This window comes from Notamacropus eugenii, chromosome 5, assembly GCF_028372415.1.
Source record: "Notamacropus eugenii isolate mMacEug1 chromosome 5, mMacEug1.pri_v2, whole genome shotgun sequence".
Taxonomy (NCBI): domain Eukaryota; kingdom Metazoa; phylum Chordata; class Mammalia; order Diprotodontia; family Macropodidae; genus Notamacropus; species Notamacropus eugenii.
In genome coordinates, this window is record NC_092876.1 from 344563818 (window position 1) to 344585572 (window position 21755).

The 21755-nt window shown below is 38.2% G+C and overlaps 1 protein-coding gene across 9 annotated transcripts in view; it reads right to left on the reverse strand.

The window, feature by feature from the left end:
• The window catches only part of STXBP5L (syntaxin binding protein 5L), a 419013-nt gene that overhangs the window by 138123 nt on the left and 259135 nt on the right, over positions 1 to 21755 (reverse strand). For all 9 annotated transcript variants that reach the window (XM_072613876.1, XM_072613875.1, XM_072613874.1 and 6 more), the window contains 2 exons: positions 17337 to 17484; positions 9811 to 9878 (listed from right to left, as the gene is read on the reverse strand). In XM_072613876.1, the coding sequence (XP_072469977.1) occupies positions 9811 to 9878; positions 17337 to 17484 (216 nt within the window). The remainder of the gene's footprint in view (positions 1 to 9810; positions 9879 to 17336; positions 17485 to 21755) is intronic.

Genomic DNA, 21755 nt, shown 5'->3' on the forward strand with positions numbered 1-21755 from the left:
TGTATTTCTTATTTCCTAGTAGCAAGAACAGTACTTGACAGTTGTTCCTAAAACTTTGAGTTCCAACTTCTCTTCATCCCTCCCTCCCCACCCATTCCCTTTGGGAAGGCAAGCAATTCAATACAGGCCATGTCTGTGTAATTTTGCAAATGACTTCCATGACAGTTGTGTTGTGTAAGACTAACTATATTTCCCTCCTTCCTATCCTGCCCCCCCATTGCTTCTATTCTCTCTTTTCATCTTGTCCCTCCCCAAGAGTGTTGACTTCAAATTGCTCCCTTCTTTCATTGCCCTCCCTTCCATCATCCCCCAACCCTGCTTATCCCCTTCTCCCCCACTTTCCTGTATTGTAAGATAGGTTTTCATACCAAAATGAGTGTGCATTTTATTCCTTCCTTTAGTCGAATGTGATGAGAGTAAACTTCATGTTTTTCTCTCACCTCCCGTCTTTTTCCCTCCACTATAAAGTCTTTTGCTTGCCTCTTTTATGAGAGATAATTTGCCCCATTCCATTTCTCCCTTTCTCCTCCCAATATATTTCTCTCTCACCGCTTAATTTCATTTTTTAAAGATATTCCATTAAAGACCTATTCCATTCACTCTGTGTTCTCTGTCTCTGTGTGTGTGTGCATGTGTATGTAATCCCACCAACTACCCAGATACTGAAAAGTTTCAAGAGTTACAAATATTGTCTTTCCATGTAGGAATGTAAACAGTTCAACTTTAGTAAAATCCCTTATAACTTCTCCTTGCTGTTTATCTTTTCATGCTTCTCTTGATTCTTGTGTTTGAAAGTCAAATTTTCTTTTCAGCTCTGGTCTTTTCATCAAGAATGCTTGAAAGTCCTCTATTTCATTGAAAGACCATTTTCCCCCTGAAGTATTATACTCAGCTTTGCTGGGAAGGTGATTCTTGGTTTTAGTCCTAGTTCCTTTGACTTCTGAAATATCCTATTCCATGCCCTTCTAACCCTTAATGTAGAAGCTGCTAGATCTTGTATTATCCTGATTGTATTTCCACAATACTTGAATTGTTTCTTTCTAGCTGCTTGTAATATTTTCTCCTTGACCAGGGAACTCTGGAATTTGGCCACAATGTTCCTAGGAGTTTCTCTTTTTGGGTCTCTTTCAGGAGGTGATTGGTGGATTCCTTGAATACTTATTTTGCCCTCTGGTTCTAGAATCTCAAGGCAGTTTTCCTTGATAATTTCATGAAAGATGATGTCTAGGCTCTTTTTTTGATCATGGCTTTCAGGTAGGCCCATAATTTTTAAATTGTCTCTCCTGGATCTATTTTCCAGGTCAGTTGTTTTTCCAATGAGATATTTCACATTGTCTTCCATTTTTTCATTCTTTTGGTTTTGTTTTGTGATTTCTTGGTTTCTCATAAAGTCATTAGCCTCCATCTGATTCCATTCTAATTTTGAAAGAACTATTTTCTTCACTGAGCTTTTGGACCTCCTTTTCCCTTTGGCTAATTCTGCTTTTGAAAGCATTCTTCTCCTCATTGGCTTTTTGAACCTCTTTTGCCAATTGAGTTAGCCTATTTTTCAAGGTGTTATTTTCTTCAGCATTTTTTTGGGTCTCCTTTAGCAAGGTGTTGACCTACTTTTCATGCTTTTCTTGCATCTCTCTCATTTCTCTTCCCAGTTTTTCCTCCACCTCTCTAATTTGATTTTCAAAATCCTTTTTGAGCTCTTCCATGGCCTGAGCCCATTGAATGTTTATTTTGGATGTTTGGGATACAGAAGCCTTGACTTCTATGTCTTTCCTTGATTGGTAAGCATTGTTATTCCTCATCTGAAAGGATGGGAGGAGATATCTGTTCACCAAGAAAGTAGCCTTCTATGGTCTTATTTTTTTCCCCTTTTCTCGGCATTTTCCCAGCCAGTGACTTAACTTCTGAGTTTCTTCTCCACACCCACCTGGCCTCCAGCTCCACCCAGCTAGTGCTTGGAGGCTGAGATTCAAATGCTGCCTCCCAGCCTCAGGGCTTTTGGCGGGGCGAGGCTGCTATTCAGTGTGAGATTAAGTTTAGGTGCTCAGGTGGGGGCAGGGCTGCCACATGGGGCTCAGTTCCCTCACGGGGTTTATGTGGAGACCTTCAACAATGGATGTGAGTTCCTGCCTGCTTTGGGAGCTTCTGTCCAAGGCTGCCTCTGCTGCTGCCTCCTGAGGGGGCCTGAGTTATGGAGACACCCTGCTCCCCTCTCGAAGCTGAAAAGACCCCTCACTGACCTTTGGTGCCTGTGGGTGGAAGGATTTGTGCTGCTGCTGGAGATTCTGTCCCTGAAACCTGCTCGGATCTGCTCTTCTTGGTGCCACGTGGCCAAGGCAGGGCTGGGTTCTGCTCCAGGTCCAGTGTGCGACGGACCTTTCGCGTCAGTTTTTCAGGTCTCTCTGGAACAGAAATCTCATCTACTCCATTGTTCTGTGGCTTCCGCTGCTCCAAAATTTGTTGGGAGCTCTTCTTTACAGGTATTTTATGGGCTGTGGGCTTGGAGCTAGCATATGTGTATCTTTCTACTCTGCCATCTTGGCTCCTCCCCCAAGACTCAATTTATAAAAAGTAATTTCATTCTATTTGAAATGTTAATTGACTACTTATATAAGGAGAGGAAACTATATACATTCTAAGATTTTTGGGACACTCTATATAGGCCATGTCTATATACTACCAAATCATCCAAAAATAATTCATTGAATCAACCATTTGACTTTAGCCATGTCATCAAACAAAACTAGTTCAATTAAAAAAAGTGCTGACTACTAGGAACAGGCATTATGTTAAGCATTGGTTTTCTCGAGAGTCACATGATTCCTTCTTACTCTGGGATCATGTGGTTTCTCTTTTCTGGGAGCCATGTGGCTCATTAGAGAACCTGCCAGGGAATTGAGTCCAAGTATTTATATGTAGTTTCTCACCAAATACAAATCTGAAGAAATGTAAATTGTAAGGCTATATCTGAACAGTGCCAAACTTCTGTATTCTTGCTTCATAGTGCCCCTTACATCCTTGTCTAGGTTTTCATCACTCCATCTCTGGATTATTGAAACAACCACTTACCTAATTAGTTTCTCTCCCTCCAGTCTCCTCCTGTTCCAATTAATTCTGCATTAACTGGTAAATTCATTTCCCCAAAGCCTCTTTGAGTACATCATTCCCATATTCAAAAACTTTTTATGGCTCTTCATCACCCCTAGGATCACATCCAGACTGTAATTCAAGGTCTTTCACAGTCTGATTTTGATGTTCCTTTCAATATTCCTTTCCCATGCCTTTTCACTTGAATACCTCTCTTCAGCCAGACTGGAATCTTCAGTATCTCTTGAATACATTAAGAAAATTACTACTTCCATGCTTTTGATTAGATAGTTCTGATCAGAAAGGACATCTTTTTGCCTTTTCATTTGAGCAAATTCTAAATCATTTGTCCAGGACTAGATCAACTGTGACAACCTCAATGAAGTATAACTTAAGCGCCGCTCTGTCTAGAAGATTCCCTTCTTTGTACTCTGTATCAATTAGTGTCTGTACCACACTATTTAGTATTCAATTGTAAATTCTTTTATTGGTATATGCATGTGAGTACTATGTCCCCAATTATAACATAAGTTCCTTAAATACAAAGAAAATGCATTCTTTTTCATTAATATCTCCCATAACACCTAAGGCATTACTTTACCAGTCCCCAATTGTGTGTTGACTGATTAATCATATACCAAATAAAAGTATAAATAAAGTTGAACAAAGAAAATTGAATCAAAACTCAAATATTCAGTGAAAAGCACACCAACATATCAGGCCAAAGGTCTACACTTCCGCAGCGTAATCAAAGTTCAATTACCAGCACATTGGTTTGAAAACATAAAAATTAGTAGCTGATTACATTTCTTGCTAGCTAATTTTCTAAAACAGAATATATTCAAACACTGTTTGCTGGTTACTTTAAAACAACTTCCACTGAAAAAACATTATAAGTTTATAAGCTTGAAAGCAATGCTGTTATTTGTGGAAAATAGACTGCTAAACAAACAAAATTCAGGTGATGAAAGCTTAAAATCGATTTTTTACAGAGTTCTGGATATATAATAGGACTGAGCTGGGCAAAACAATGTTTTTGGATATCTTAACAGACTAGTAGCATAGGAACTTGAAAGATAAAGTGACATCAAAGAAATGTGAGGCTTATGGCTGATAATTGACATATCAGGGAAGGAGATGGCAGCTAGAAGATGGAAAAAAAAATCTCATATAAATCTTGGAAACAGGTTTGAGAGAGGGGCTTAGGAATTCTTAACTCTCTAGTTTAAAATGTAGCTAAAAATGATTTTGAATATTTTTTCTAAAGAAATCACAACAAAATTCTTATCTATACCTGGGGAATATTCAATCCATGTTCCTAGAGGAACAGAAGAAGTGTAACATATGGAAGGGGAGTATGTAACTGAGAAAAGGTGGTACCTGGAGCTTTAGGTTATGCATTTTCATGAGCTTCTACTACTCCAAGAATCATAAAGAAATAGGACAAATTATGGGACTGTGAGTTTGAGTTTGCTAAAACTGGAGGATGAAAAAAGTTTGCTAGATCTTAAGGTTGTTTTTCTCCCCTGTTCTCTTTTCTTTTGAGTTCCAAAGGCACCTAGGAAATTAACTTGATGGTTCTTTGCTGTGAACAAGGTTGACAACGATATCTTGCATGCTGTAGTTATTAATTAAAAGCTCAACAATTTGGATTGTGACACACATTTATGTGATGCTTTGGGATTTACAAAGCATTTTTTATACACTGCATCACTTAAACTCACAACCATTCTGTGTGATCTATGAGTAAATATCTTCATTTTTTTCAATGAAGAAATGAAGATCCAGAGAGGCAAAACTACTTGGTCAAGGTCATGAGAATGGTACATACTAGAGCCAAATCCCAAATGTGGATCTTCTGACAACCCCGTGCTTTTTCTATATAATAACAAGGTCTTGTTTGTGTTAAATATTTAACTCCACATAATAGCAAACATGGTAAGTGAAGAATTAAGATTCAAAGGAAACACCAAGAGTGAATGAACTTCAGGGTGCTGATAGGAGCTAGCCCCTAGGTCTTCCTGTCTCCACAGCTAGTACTCTCTCTACTATCCTACACTGCCTCTCAATAATGCAGTTAACATTATTCTAGGTTGAGAAGGGCAAATTTACATGAGTATGTCTCCAACTGTCAGGAATGGATAGCAAAGGGTAATTGCACTTGAAAAATAAGACTTTATAAGCTGACAGTTTTCATAGATGCCAATTCCTAAAAATGAGCATTTTTAAAAAACCTTTCAAGGGACCAGAGAAGTCTTTTGCTTTTGTTGACAGACTTTAAGCAGGCAAGCCAAGTCTGAGTATGGATCATAACGTAGTGCTTGAAATACAGTGGGAACTGTCAAATAACCCAAAGATACTTAGAGCTGGTATGGAGAATGCAAATTTAACTAAATTTTAACATGAAGAGACAGGGAGGCTTTAATGGAAAGTCTCAGGGATTTGTACTTAGTCTTGTGCACTTCAAAAATTCTTATAAATGACTTGGACAAAGGTATATGTGATATGTTTATCAAATATGCAAATGATTCAAAGGGAGGAGAGATAATTAATACTCTGAACAATAAAGGAGCCTAAAAGATCTACACAGGCTAGAACACTAGGCCTAGGGTAGTACTTTAGAAATTATCTAGTCCAAAATGCTGAAATTTATTAGGGAAAATGTAAAGATTGGATAGGTGCTTGATGTCAATCAGGCCAAAATAAGCACAGAAGGCAACTTTAATGGGGAAGTGTGGAGCACTGACACATGGGAGAGACATATCACAAAGCTGTTACTGGGGAGGCTGCCCAACCTCTCTTTCCCCAAGGAAGCAGGCCGATTGGTAGCTTCTTATTTTAACTAATAATTTTCAATAACTAGGGCACTGGTTTTTCACATTTGGCCTGGAAAAATGCTGATTATCAGGGTGGGTTGCTGGGGCAAGGGGAGGGTGGCACGTTAACCCTTATGCAAAGAGATGCTTTGGGGAGAGGGTTGAAAGGAGACTTGAAGTCACCTCTCTCCAAAAGAAACAAAAATCCATCTGAGTGTAATGTTAGAGCTGGGAAGGGCCTTGATGCTCATCTAATATAATTCCATTTTACAGAGGAAGAAAATGAGACCTAAGAGAGGTTAAGTGATTTGCCCAAGGTCACAGAGGAAGCCTTATAAAACTGTACTGAAATTGAGGCTGAAATGATGTAAAGTTAAATGGGGTCCAAATCTCCTAAGGTAGAGCTAAAAAGGACCTTTGATTCCCCAAATAATAAATGGTCAAAGGATATGAACAGGCAGTTTTCAGAGGGAGAAATTAAAGCTATCTATAGTCATATAAAAATGTTCTAAATCCCTATTGATTAGAGAGATGCAAATCAAAACAACTTTGAGGTACCACATCACACCTATCAGATTTGCTAACATGACAAAACAAGAAAATGATAAATGTTGGAGAAGATGTGGGAAAGTTGGAACACTAATTCATTGTTGGTGGAACTGTGAACTGATCCAACCATTCTGGAGAGGAATTTGGAACTATGCTCAAAGGGCTATAAAAATGTGCATACCCCTTTAATCAGCAATACTGCTTCTAGGTTTGTATCCCAAGGAGATCATAAAAATGGGAAAAGGACCCACATGTACAAAAATATTTATAGCAGCTCTCTTTTTGTGGTGGCCAAGAACTGGAAATCGAGAGGATGCCCATCAAATGGGGAATGGCTGAACAAGGTGTGGTATATGAATGTAATGGAATACTATTGTGCTACAAGAAATGATGAGCAGGCAGACTTCAGAAGAACCTCAGACTTATATGAACTGATGCTGAGTGAAGTGAGCAGAGCCAAGAGAACATTGTACACAGTAAGAGCCACAGTGTGCGAGGACTGATTTTGATAGACTAAGCCTTTCTTGGTAATGCAAGGACTTAAAACAATTCCAAAGGACTCATGATGGAAAATGCCATCCACATCCAGAGAAAGAACTATGGAGTCTGAAGGCAGAGCAAAGCAGACTCTTTTCTTTTTTGTTTTCTTTTGTTTTTCTTTCTCATAGTGTCTTCCATTTGATATAATTTTGCTATGCAGCATGACTAATGTGTATAGCCTATATCAGATTGCATGCTGCCTGGGGGAGGGAGGAGGAGAAAGCTTAAAACTTATGGAAGTGAATACTGAAAACTAAAAACAAATTAATTAACTAATAAAAAAGGGATCTTTAAAAAAACTTTCTTAAAAGGGACTTTTGAGACCATCTTTCCAACTACCTCATGTTTACAAAGTGGAAAACATAAGCCCAAACTTAGTGTAAGAGCAGTGACTAGAACCCATGTCTCCTGACTTCCAGTCCAGCACTTTTTTTCAGCCTGATGACTGAAATTTGGGAAAAGATATGGCTAGACAGGAGTTCATCATCTCACAAAGACCTGGGAGCTTTAATGGTGCAAAGGCTCAATAACATTTATTATACTTCCCTCGGTTACAAGGCTCTGTTCTATTGAGTCATACAAAGAGAAAAATGCCATTCTTGCCTTCAGAGAGTTTACTACACACAGATACAACAGTTTGATCAAATAGTGAGAACTACAATCCAGGTGTGCCAGAAGCGCTTTCAACAGCAGATGACCTCTGATCTGAGGTAAGAAAGAATGAAGGAGACAGTGAATTTCAGAAATGAGGGACAGCCTCTGCAAAGGCATAAGAGATGAGAGATAAAAGGCTAAGTTTATGGAATAGCCAATAGGCAATTTGGCTGGAATATAAAGTCAATACAGAAGAGGTACATTAAATCCAGTTGGTAGAATACCCAGGGGTCTTTTATAGGCATGACAGACATAACATTGAACATTCTAGACCATTTTTGGATGATTTTCTCCAATAATCAATTCTCTTTATACAAAAGGTAGATGTGATGATTGGCAATGTTTTTATTTTTAATTTTGTTATTTTGATGAGAATCAGGAATTTAATCACTGCATCCTTCAACAAAAAAGTGAGATTCTAAAAAAAAAAGTAGGGACAGGATTGGTGAATTTTTAAAATGCCAGATGGAGGAGTTTGTTTAAGCACCAGACTGAGGAGAGATACTTCTAGAGGCAACAGATTTTTAAACTGGAGAGTGACAGTCAGACTTGTGCTTTAGGAGTTATGAATGAAATATGGAAGCTAAAAAAAAGGAATTTTAGGCTGCATTAGGAGAGGCACAGCATGCAGAAGCGAGGTGATAGTCCCCCTTTGCTATGCTTATGAAAGAACTAGATACAGAATACTAGCCATTGATAAGCAGGAAAGTGTCCTGAAAAGGGAAAGTAGAATGGTAAAATTTCTGAGGATCATGCCATATGAGGTCCCCCAGGATTGCCTCCTTGTTTGACCATTTGTTTCAGTTTCCTTTGCTGAATCATCACATATCTTCTAACCTTTAAGTATGAGTGTTCCCCTCAAGGATGTGGCCTAAGATTTCTTCTCTTTTATGTTTAAGGTTTCTCCTTTCGTAATATCTGATCTCATGGACCCAATCGTCTTCTTTATGTAGACAATTCTACATATCTATCTGTCTGTCTGTCTGTATCTATCTATACACATGTGCACGCACGTGCGCACACAAATATTGAAACTTGTCAAAGCTTTGAAGTAATATGCATTGACCTCTTGCTGGATGCCAGAGAAACAAGGAGAGATGTGAATGATTTACTTGCTTTAACCTAAATATCAATAAAGACCCAGATAACTCCCAATAAAGCAGATCAAGATTGCTGGGCTAAGAGGTTGTTTTCTGTGCCAGAAGGGGCTAGCTCTGGGCCTCAGAAAAGAGCTCAAATGTGCCAACTGGCTCCAGACATAGAGAGTTTAATAAAAGTTCCACTGAGGAAGAAGGAACCTCAACAGCAGAAAGTAACTCCAGTAGATGGCAGCAGCTGACTACAGTTCTGCAAGGAAGTATCCTGGGAGGGAGGAATAAGAATCTTCAGAGGCTGAGAGGGGCAGCTGGTTGATGCGAAATGGATTTGTGAAAGAAAGGGGTTAAGCCTAAAGGCAATCCTGTCTACGGAGGTACCTGCCCTTTGTGTTTTGGGGAGATGGGACCTTCTCCTGTGGTTCACTTTGTTAGTCTGTACAGTAGCTTTATGGGTTCTTTTGTGTATTGGTAGAGAACACCTTGGGTATACTAGAACCATGTCCCTATGACAGTGATTATGCTGAACTGGGGGCAAGGAAGTGAGAGGTCATGTCTCTCTCACTTTCCTTCCTCTATGTAGTACATACTCACATATGCATATAATACACAGATATAGATATTCTACACATATTCATACATATGCAAATTGTGTGTGTGTGTGTGTATGCATGCATGTGCAGGTATTCATGGGCATTTGACCCCAAGTTCAGGACTTGACTATTTTACTATCTCCATCTAATGGGATGTAGAATCAATCAATTATGAAAGCTATGAGATTATCTCTTGTTGAGTATTATTTATCTGAATTATGTCACCTGAACTTGGTTCATGTACCTTTTCTCAAAGAGAAATAACTCATTGAGCTGGGAAGGAAGAAGACATCTGCCTGCCTTAAAAGTCATTTGATGTGTCTTTCTGCTTTATTGTCAATGAGATTGTAAGCTCTTTAACGGAAAGGACTGTTGTCTCTTGCTTCTCTTGTATCCTTCAATACATAGCACAAATCTAGACATACACTAGATAGTCAATAAATTCTTGATTAATTCACTAATAATCTTCTACTTACTTACCCTGTAATAATAATTTCTGGATATGTTTGTGCCCCAATGTTCCAGGTCCCTCCACTGACTGGCCACTCCTAAACAGAATAATCAGAAATCATGGATTTGAGGATTAATTTTGAAGTTTGAATGTCTTAAAACAATTTTTTAAATTACCCATTATTTATTTTTTTAAAACTGTAAAAAATATGCACATATGAGAAGTAAATAGTTACAAAATTTTAATTACTTTATAGAACAAACACCACTAAACCCATAATTACAGTTCCAGTCAAATTTAGGGTTTTTCTTATCAATATCCTTTCTTAAAAAAAACAAGCAAAACAAAACCAGAAATAAGTGTGATAGGGAGAAAAAAATTGTACTTGTTTGAAATATACATAATGAAGATGGAAGCAAGGGCAGGAAATAGGGCGGTTAAGGTAGCATGGATGGTAATATATAAGAAGACTATCACAAATGCTAAAGCTAAAACCGAGTGGTGGTGGTGTAGAAAGCTAAGACCAACAAAAAACATTGCTCCTGTTTTGATTTTAACCTATATTGGGGAAAGGAAGAGGATTGAAGAATGCATAAAACCACTGTTCAGAGTAGAAGAAATTAAGATAACTGTCAAAAGAATGGAAGGGGGGTGCTCAAGTATAATTTTACTTCCATCTTGTCTTCCAGGAAGAGTGCTTCTTGGACTAAGGGGAAACCTAACACAAATGATTAGCAAGTTTAGATTCAAGGTAAGTAAACGACTAGTAAGAACCCTAGGTACCCTCAACTCAAATGTGATTGCTAAGTAATTGATAGTGGCATTTAAAGATCATGGAGAACAGGAAAAGTACCATATAACTAGAGCAGGGCCAATGTTGCCCTGATTTGAATAAAATGGGAAAAAGTATAGATTCTGCATGGGAAAAGTCTAAAATGGATCATTAAAGAGAGGGCTAGTGAACATTTATTTATCAAGGAAAGAGGTGGTGATACAGAGTAAAGTAATCTTTCTTCTTTTTTGGAGAGGACTGCCATGCTGGTGGCTTGGGAGAATGCTGTGGCTACAGTTTATCTATAAAGTACCTCTTAGTGTTCTTAAAGGAAAGAAAGGGATATAAGGTCTAGCTAAAAGTACCATCGGATGAAGTTAGAGCCAATTAAATGCCAGAACTTAAGAGAAGGCATTGATGGTCCAATGCCAACTTTCTCAAGAAACATGTAGTGGAGTGTCCCAGGGATTTGTGTGCTTGGCTCTGTACTGTTTAACATTTTATAACTGTATTGGATAAAGGAATAGATGATATCCTTACAGATTTTTTTTTCAGATGACACAAAGATAAGAGGTATGGTTAATACACTGAATGAAAGAGTCAGGATTGAGGAAGATCCTGATAGACTAAAGCATTAGGCTGAATCCAAGAAGATGAAATTCAATAGGGATAATTGCAAATCTTACACTTGAGTTTAAAATATCAGTTTCACAAACACAAGATGGGGGAGGCAAAGTTAAACATCTTATCTGAAAAGATGAGTTTCAGTGAACTCCAAGCTCAAAGAAGTGGCAGCCAAAATAGTGAATGCAAATGAAAGTAGTGCGGTGTAAGTTTCAGGAATAAGAAGGTTCCTCTGTTCTCTAACCTACTCATGACTTATCTAGTGTATCATGCTCAGTCCTGAGAGCCATAATTTAGGATAGGTAGATTAGAGAATTGTTGGCATAGCGACAGTAATTCAATCTATGGAAGGTGTTGTGATGAACAAGTGATGCAGTGTAGAGAGAGAAGAGAAGAAAGCCCAGGACTGAGCCTTGACAGACACATGTGGTTAAAGGGAATGATCTGAATGAGAATCCAGAAAAAGAGACTCAGAAGGAACAGTCAGATAGGTAGAAGGAGAATCAGATTACAAGGAGATGAAAAGTAGAGAGATGAGTGATTGAAATAAAATATGGCTTTTTCTAGTTTATTTATTTATTTCTAGTTTATAAAATGGAGATAGAAGACAATAGTTTGAGGGGGCTAAATGAAAATTTCTATTTCTTTCTTTTTAAGGATGAGGGAGTCCTGATCATGTTTCCAGACAAAAGGCAAGAAGTCAGAGGAAATGAGAGACTATACTTTAGAAAAAGAGAGTGAAGAGGACAAGTTGTAAAGGAATTTAGGAAGGGATGAGTTCAAGGGTACAAGTAAAGGGATTGACCTTGGCAAGGATAAAGGCCACCACATTATCAGAAACTAGCACAAATGGTAAGAGAATAGAAGTCTGATACAGAGAGGTTTTGAGGTATGGAATAAAGGAGAAGAGGGAGATCCTGACAGATGTCTTGGATTTTCTCCAGTAAAGGAGAGGAGGTAAGATTTCTCTGCTGACAGGGAGCATGGAAGGGATAATGAAGGGGGCTGGGGCAGAATAGAGAAGAAGTGTGGTCAGCTCCTCAGACAACCCCAATCTGCTTCCTATGTGGCAGTATCTCATCAACCAATGGCTGGAAGCATTTTGCTTATGCCAAAGATTAAGGACTTTTACACATAAATTAATGCCTTTGAGGATTTGGTTCAATAGAGGTGCTCTCACCTGATAAAGGGCAGCTAGGTGGTACAGTGCACACCCCAACCCCCTTCAGAGACTCCAGGAAATGGCACAAATTAATTAAGGTATAGTGTGATGAGAGCAAATGAGAAATCCAAAATGCTCTACGAAAATCTGAAGAGTAAGGGAACACGTGGCTCAGGGAGATCAAGATAGGCACCACAGAGAAGGAGACATCTCATCTCTGAAGAAAAAGAAGGATTCTGGCAGCTGGAGATGAGGAAGGAATACACCAAGGCATGGGGGCTAGCCTGTACATAAATGAAGAGAAGTGGGGGGGATGGAGTACCAAGTTCATGAAGTAGTGTAGCTTACTTGGAATGGAACATGTGTGTAGGAAGGCTAACATGAAATATGTTTATAGAAGTAACCAGCTTTAACTGTTAAATGGAAAAGTAATTTCTCATTAATGACATGACAGATGATCTTAATTCAAATTGCTTAATGTTTTAGCAACAGCTTGGTGCACTGGACTGCCACTGCCCCCACCTCCAAAGCACAGACTTGACCCTGGAAAAGGTACTTGTTAGCAATGTGAGCTCTGACCTGATATGTAGGTGGGAAATCAGAATCTGGGTAGTATTTAAACTAAGGAGTGTTTGGGAGTCAGGACTTCTCGGTGTCCCTTCCTTCAGTGGCATTATGTTTCTGGAGCTGTGCAGTACCTTACATTTTCTCCTGCTTGCCCTATTTATTCTACAGTGAAGAGACTGCAAAAAACCCGGATTTATTACTTATATCTGAACAATATGTTTCAGAAAAGGCACAAAATAAACCATATACATACATATATCCATATACTTTGTACATAAAAGAAGTCTTTAAAAATTAAATCACCTAGACTTATCTGTAGCATGAGCTAAAAATATGCCATAGCACTAGGATGAGAAAAATGCCTTAGCAGGGAGGGAGTCAGCCAGGTAGTCAACAAGCACGTATTGAGCACTTACTTATCGTGTATGTGTCAGTCACTGTGCTAAGCACCGAAGGTACAAGGAAGACAATACATATAATAATAGGTATGTACAGGATAGATACACGGAAGGTTAAAGGTAAACACAGAGGACAAGGTACTAGCAGCTGATGGTTGGAGGTCACCAGGAAAGGCCTCCTACAGAAGATGGAATGTGAGCTGAATCTTGAAAGAAGTCAGGGAAACTAAGAGGTAGAAATGGGATGATCAAGCATTTTAGGTAGAAGTGACATTCAGCCAGCCAGTCAGTCAATCAATAAACGTTTATTAAGTGCCTTCTATGTACCAGGTACTGTGCTAAGTGCTGGGCAGACAAAGAAAGGCCAGGAGCTCACAGACTAATGGTGGACACACCATGTACCCCACTGAGTATAAACAAGCTATATCTAGGAGAAATTGGAAATAATCACCAGAGGGAAGGCCCTAGAATTAAGGAGACCACAAAAGGTTTCCCATAGATGGTAGGATTTTGGCTAGGATTTGAAGAAAGCCAGGGTAGCCAGGAGGGGGAGATGAGAAGGAGGAGGAAGGGTATTCGAGGCGAGGGAGACAGCCACAAAATGCCCTGTGTCTGGAGATGGTATACCTTGTTGGAGGAACAGCAAACAGGCCAGTGTCATTGGATCACATAATGATAATAATAATAATAAATAACCAATATTTACATAGCATGTACTATGTGCCAAACACTGTGCCATATACTTTACAATTAGTATTTCATTTGACTCACCACAATCCTGAGAGGTAGGTGCTACTATTATCCTCATTTTACAGGTGAGGAAACTGAGACAAAGAAATTTAGTGACTTGCCCAGGGCCCCAAGCTAGTAGGTTTCTGAGTCCAGATTTGAACTCAGGTTTTCTTGACTCCAGGGCTAACATTATCTACTGTGTCACTTAGCTGGGGTGTGGGGAGAAGAGGTGGGGTGAGGAAGGGGAAGATAAGGAAGGGATAAAGTGAAAGAAGACTGCAAAGGGTGGAGGGATAGGTTAATGGTTTGAATGCCCAAAAGAGCATTTTATATTTGGTCCTGGAAGTTACAGTTTATTAAGAGTGGGGGTGGGGTGACATGGTCAGACCTAAGCTGTAGGAAGACCACTTTGACAGCTGAGTGGAGGATGAACTGGTGGGGAGAGATGTGTGGAAGGGAGACCCATCAAAAGACTTGCAATAGTCCAGGAATGAAGTAATGCCAGGTTGTTGGTAGTGTCAAAGCAGAAAAGAGAGAGTATCTGAGTGATGTCAGGAAGGTAAAATCAATAAGTCTTGGCAAGAGATTGGATATGGGGAAGGGATGAGAAAGAGGGAAGAGCAGAAAATGATATCTAGGCTGTAAGCCTGGGTGACTGGGAGTAATACGGATGTTAGGAAGAGGGGAAGGTTTTGGGGGATAGAAAGATCAGTATTTGATATGTTGGGTTAAAGGTGTCTAAGGGAATCCAGTTCAAGATAGCTGTTGGTAGTTGGGGATGTGAGACTCGAGGTCAACTGAGAAATTAGGGCTGTAAGTAGATTTCAAAATTTGAAAAGTAGATTTGAAAATTGTTAGCAAAGAGATGATTATGGAATCCATGGAATTCTGATGAGATCACTAAGTGAAATGCATAGTATGTAGGCCAAAGAGAAGAGGACCCAGGACAGAGCCATGGGGGGGCACCCAAGATGAGTATACACAACCTGCATGAAGATCTAGTAAAGGAGACTGAGGACTGATTCTGTGTAGAAGCAGAACTAGAAGAGAGTAATGCTATGAAAACCTACAGAGAAGAGATATAAATAAGAGGGTGATTGCCAGTGCTGCAGAAAGGTTAAGAAAGATAAGACATGAATACCAAGGGAATACTTTGCAAGAAGGAGCAAGCATACCAATGTAACTGGATGACAGAACTGATGGAGGGGAGTAAAGTATAAGAAGACTGGTAAAAAGGGGCTAGGTTGTAAAGAGATTTAACTGTGAAAGATAGGACTTTATATTTGACCTTGGAAGTAACAGAGTACAGCATTAGTTTTTACTGAGAAGGGAGAGGCAAGACATTGCTAGACCCACACTTTAGAAAAATCACTTTGGCAACAGATTGGAGTGGAGAGAGACTTAAGAACAGGAGAGCAGTTAGAAATCTTATTAAAATAATATAGGTGAGAGAGAGGTGATGAGTGCCGAAATTACAGAGATGACTACAAATGGGGAGAAAAGGACAGGTACACATTTGAATGAGTGATATTGTAACAAAAGAAACAGCAGGACAACAAATTGAATATTTTGGGTGCACATGAGTGAGGAATTGAGGATAATACCAAACTTGTGATCCTCGATGACTAGAAAGATAGTGGCACCTTAGGAAAATTCACAAGTCATATAGGAAGACATGGGGAGAAAGATCAGGAGTTCTATTTTGGAAAAGTTAAGTTTGATGCCCTATAGTACATTCAGTTCAAGATGTCTAAGAAATAGTTGGTGATGTGAGACCAGAGCTCAAGAGAGAGGGCTGGATATGTCTGGCAATCATCACAGAGAGATGATAATGAAAGTCACGGGAGCTGATGAACTTACCAAATGAAGTCATTCAGAGCCAAAAAGAGAAGAGGGTACAGAACAGATCACAGGGGGACACCTACTGTTAGTAAGTATGACATAAATGAAGACACAGCAAAAGAAATTAAGAAGGAATAGTCAAGAAGGTAGGAGGAAGGTCAAGAAAGAAAAAAGTATACAGGATGAAAAGGTGATCAATAGTGTCTAATGCCAGAGATAACAAACTAGATAAGGATTAAGAAAAGGCCATTAGATTTGACAATTAAGAAATCATTAGCGCTAAGCAATAAGCTTTATTATTGGGGATATTTCCCCCTGAGATTATTATATCTCCATGTGTTAGACTCTCAGAGTCCTAGAGGGACTACTGAAAGACAGTACAAGATAGAGAGTGGTCTACATAAATGCTGCCAATAAAAACCTTGTCTCTTTCTCTCCCATTCAGTCTTTTTTCTCATAGGCTTCCAAAGATGTTTAATACTTTTAATCTTAAGATTACTCATGGCAAATCCTAGAGTCACTCAAGACCATGACTCTAGAATCCAGTTGATTTCAGACTTGCCTCTGACATTTAAAGATGGTCCGGATGAGAGTGGTCCCAAAAGATGTATTCTGGCAGGAGGCGTACTCTAGACCAATGTTGACCCTACTTACCCTTAGGGATGATCCATGGATTGCCATAAATCCCAAGTTTTCTAATTGTCAATAGAGGCACCCTAAAGTCTAGCCTGCCTGCATATTTGTTGCAGGACTCTCTCGGTCACATCTCTACTCTACTCAAAATCTTTCAATGACTTCCCTGTACCAACTTAACACATTTCAACCTCTCGATGCTGACATTCAAGAATTTCTACAATCTGATTTCAGTCTCATCTCATCTTACTTTGTTCCATGTATTTTACACTCCAGGCAAACTGCACTGCTTGTTGTCCCACAAACACTGACGTCCCTCTTCCACGCCTTTTTTGCTCCCTATGCTTAGGATGTCTTCCCCTTAACGCTTTTTCTCAATCCCAGCTTTTGAACTACTATTGCATTCCATAAAACTCACTTCAAATGTCCATTATTTCATGAAGCTGGCCCTGATATTCCCAGTCAATAATGATCTTTTCCTCCTTAAAGCTTGCGTAGTACTCTGTTTACGTCCCTCCTAGGCCTTTACGTATTATTCTGTACGGTAACTACGTATATCAACTCCATCAGGGGCTACATATTTTCTAAATTCTCTATCTCCCACTGCTTAGCATGAGACTATGCATAATAAACATTTGAGAATCCCTTAACAGTTCCACTGGGGAGATTCTATAGGCCAACTATTATCATCAGAAATAAAGTAATACTTCATCCTTCACCTCCTAATAATGCTATCCTCCTTCATAGACTTCAAGAAACACATAAGGCAATAAAATATGGGTATAAATAAAACAAAAGTAAAAGTCCTGTGTATGTCTCTTTTACCTTATTGCTGTATCCTTGCTTTTTATGCTTAGCTCCTATTGAATAGAGAACTAGAATCAAATCCGGAGGACAGTCAGCAAAGTACGCGGTGCAGGTAACTGGTGATTCATGGATGTCCATGGGATAAGGATTTTCAAAGATCGGAAAACTAACAGATGAAGACAATATATTAGTTTCATTATGACACAATGAAAAAACACTTAGAAAGTTCTTTTTTTTTTTGGTTACTCTTTTTCATGTATTTTACCTTCTCTTATTCTTAACATTCTTTTATATTCATATTTAACATTCTCATTTCTGAATATAACCCTCCCTCTCCCCTATTCGATGAGTCATCCCTTATAAAAGACAAAAAAGAGGAAAGGCACAATTAAGCAAAATCCATCACATCAACAGTGACCAAGAAAATTGCTAAATTATAAATTACACCACCAGTGAATTCCTAAATAATATTTTGTAAGTTCTAAATGGCATTTATTGTATTAGAAGTAGTTTCTGAAAAGCAATCGTTACAACTTAACACAACGTATGGGTAGAATTCTTTTTAAAAAAACAAATATATTTTAATAAATATGATTATATACTTTAATGAATGTGATTTTAATAAATCCATTTTGATAAGTATGATTACATATTTCTACTTATGAAACTATTTCCACATCTCAATTAAAGTCCCATACTAATACTGATTTTCTAGAGTTAACATAATGAATTCTATTTAACAGTCCTGTAGAACAGATATTATCACAAGCTCATATCTTCTTAGCAGTTAATTTGTTAAATGTTCTGTGTTTATACAAACAGCAACTTGAGCAACAGCGAAATTTTAAACATTCTTCAAAAACTTTACATGTTTTTCAAAATGTTTTATTCTATGCATAACCACAAAAACATAATAAAGCTATTACTACTCACAAACATAATGTACATGAAAAATTTTCTTTAATTAAAAAAAAAGTTACATGATACACTATTCCTTTCCCTTTTGTTTTGATATTTTAATACAGTAGAAAAGTTATCTTGTCAGGTTCATTAAAATGGGATTCTACCTGCATTATTAAATATTTCTAATACTTAGTATAGTGAGTTAGACTATAAAATATTGATTTCACATAGTTGGTGTTACTGTAGCATCCTTAAAACAAAGAAATCTTTGCTTTAATTGCTGGATGACAAGTTGAATAAAATAATCCTACATGCTTTCAGTAGTAAATTTACTTTACGGCTCATCAAAAATGAAAAAAAATGTCCCATGATTCTGTTCTCATTCAGGTAAAAAAACATGGAATAAGATGATTTTGGAGCTTCCTAATTTTAGTCAGATTTAACTGTTTTCAAGATGTCCTTTATACAAAAAGACTAAACGGAACTTTTGGAAATTTTGGCATCGTCAGGATATATATTCAGTATTCACAAACGTTTTCAAAAACAGTGAGATCCCAAGGGATATTTTGATATGCTACCTTGCTGCTGGAAATGCTTGGCTTGGAAAAGAGAAGCTTTGGGAGAGGAGGGAGGGAGGGAGGGAATGATAGGTGTCTTCAAATACAAAAAGGGCTGCCCTCTGGAAGAAAACGTATGTTTATTCAGCATCATTCTAGTGGGTGGACCCAGCATCAGTAGATGGAAGTTACAGGGAAATAAATTTTGCTTCCATACAAAGAAGAACTTCTGAATAATTGGAGCAATTTTTTACAGTGCAATGGGTTTCTTTGTAAGTTAGAGGAGTCCCTTGGCACTAGAAATGCCGAGTTTAAAGAAAGCTTACATGACTCCCTATCAGGGATGTTACAGATGGAATTCATGCATTGGACTGAGTGAGTGATTACTGGGATCCTGTTTAGATGTAATATCGTGATTCTATCATTTAAAAAGTAAATCAATTCAGAGCAGAGAAATTTCAGTTGGCTGCAAGGTGCTATTTTGAATCATGAGGGTGCAAAAAATTGGAAGTGATTATTTAAGAGAGGCTATTAAATATGATATTTTTAAAAAAGAAAACTAAAGAAAAAAACAGTCAGAGGCTGGTCTTAGAGTCAAAGAAGTGGATTCAAATCCCACCTTGGGCAGGATACTTAAACTTCCTAAGTCTTAGATTTAACTATACAAACAATGGATTAGACTACATGACTTTTCTGGTCCCTTCCAGCTCTAATCCTATGATGGGTCCATATTGGTTCAATCATTCATTTACATGATGGCAAGAACTAAACTGCCCGAGGTCTCTTCCAGCTCTATCATTTTATAAATGCTTATCTTGTCTACATTAAGTCTTTGAAACAGTAGCAACATAAAAAGATTGATGTATACTAAAGATATGACAGTGCAAGCAGGAAAAGAACATTTATAGGTAACACTTGAGTGAAAAGATTCTATGAGTATATGCACTGAAAAACGTTGTTTTAAATGATCCTATCTGCCAATGTCATTCAGACAATGAATGCAGGAGTATGGAGCTAATGTCAATAACTAGAATACTATGAGTAAGAGTACTCTGTTTCACTGTTATTATTATAAAAATTCCTACTTACCGACTATTTGATTTCTCCTAAGCCTAACTGCCTAGAGGCCAGCACTGAAGTAAGGAAGACTTGGGTTCAAGCCCTACCTCTGACATGTATTAGTTGTATGATCATGGGCCATTTAATTTTTCACTGACCTCTTCTAAGACAATATTTTACAGGCAGGTTGCTGAAGGGCATCAATGGAGGAAATTTCTACGTTGGGAGTTTCCTGAATGATGAAATCACACGCTCAGTCCCTTCATCACTGCTCCTCCTTTATTAGCTCTAGTATAATTTCTTTCACATCACAGATCTATGGACCCATATCAGTTTGTATGGCCCTTCTTTAACCAACATCTAAGGTCTCAGAAGACTGGAAGGTAGGAGAAACTACCAAAGGAATAATACTAAATACACACAGGAAAACAACTGAAGAATTTCAAGTGACATTTAAATATCTTAAGTGTAAATAAAAAAGCATAAATGAGTCTGTAAATAGTGTTGGGGGAGGGGAACTGGGGAAGGCTACTTGTAGGAATTAAACTTTGAACAGGGTTTTAAAGCAAGGGAGAAAAATAATGGAAACAGGAGGATCATAACCCAAATGGGAAGAGAGGAGGAAATGGCAAAGTTGTGTTTAGTGTACAGATGAGCTAGATTGGCTGGATAAACTCCATGTTGAGGGAGAATAAGTGTTGATGGTGGTGAGATAAAAGGATACAAGATGGTAAGTGGACTACCTCAGAAATGAAACTGATGAGATTTGGTTTAATGTAAGCAATCAGAAGGACAATGACATAATGACAGTATTTGAGATTTATTTGAGCATTGAGGGGGAGGGGAATGAGGAATCACTGGTTAGAGAAACAACCACTAGAAGGCAATATTGTGGGTGTGCTGAAAAAAAGCATGATCACCTGGACTAGGCTGACAGCTTAAAGATGGAAATGAGAGGGACTTTCGAGAAAGTCTGGAAAGAAAGAATGAGTAAGCAATTTGTTATGTGGGATGCTTAAAGACATAGTGTTATTAAAAATGGGTCCTGGTGAATTGGGTAGGAAAAGAATAATGCCACTGAAACTGGAAAAGGGTGATCATTATGATAAACCTGCTCTTGAAAGTTACATTTCAGTTGTTATGCCACTGAAGTATATCAGTCCTACAGACCTGAAAACATGAGAAAAAGCGGGTTATGATAATTGCTTGAGAAACAGATTTGCAATTTACTTGTCTAACCATGGGAGCTGAAAGCATGTGGCTGGATGAGTTTCGTGAATATGTGAATATAGAGGATGGATACAGAGAGTTAATAAAGTGGGGTTTTGATGATGTTAATAGGCAATCAGATTACAGAAGGGGAGTTTGTAAAAGAAACACAGAAAGATCAATTTGAGAAAGTAAGGAAAATCAGAAGAGCATAATGGAAAGCCAAAGAAAGAAAGCATATTAAGAAAAATGGCATAAATCATTAGGTAAGACAATATATATGAAGATCAGTTCTTGGAAAAATGGGATAGAGCCAGAATTGGAGGGAACTGGGCTGAGATAGAGTTATATCTATCAATATAACAACATAGACAGTGCAGCTCTGGTCTAAATCTATGAATACAAAGCAGGTAAACTTAGTTTCACATTTGGACTTCAGTAAAATCGAGTACATAAGAGAATAGACCTATACTGCTCTATGGTGCAAGGGACAAAGTTTCATAAGTTTCAAGTCCACCGCCACTGAAAATACGTGGTAGGGAGAATATCTGTCAACTGGAAGTTCCCCACTACTGATATAAAGAACAGGGGAAGTGCTAGACCTCTGGCACAACACATTTATCCATTCTGAGTCCATCAGTGCCTACAATGGAAATACCTGGAGAATAAAAGCTTTTCTTCTCTACAGTCCCCCAAAGTCAGCTCCTCC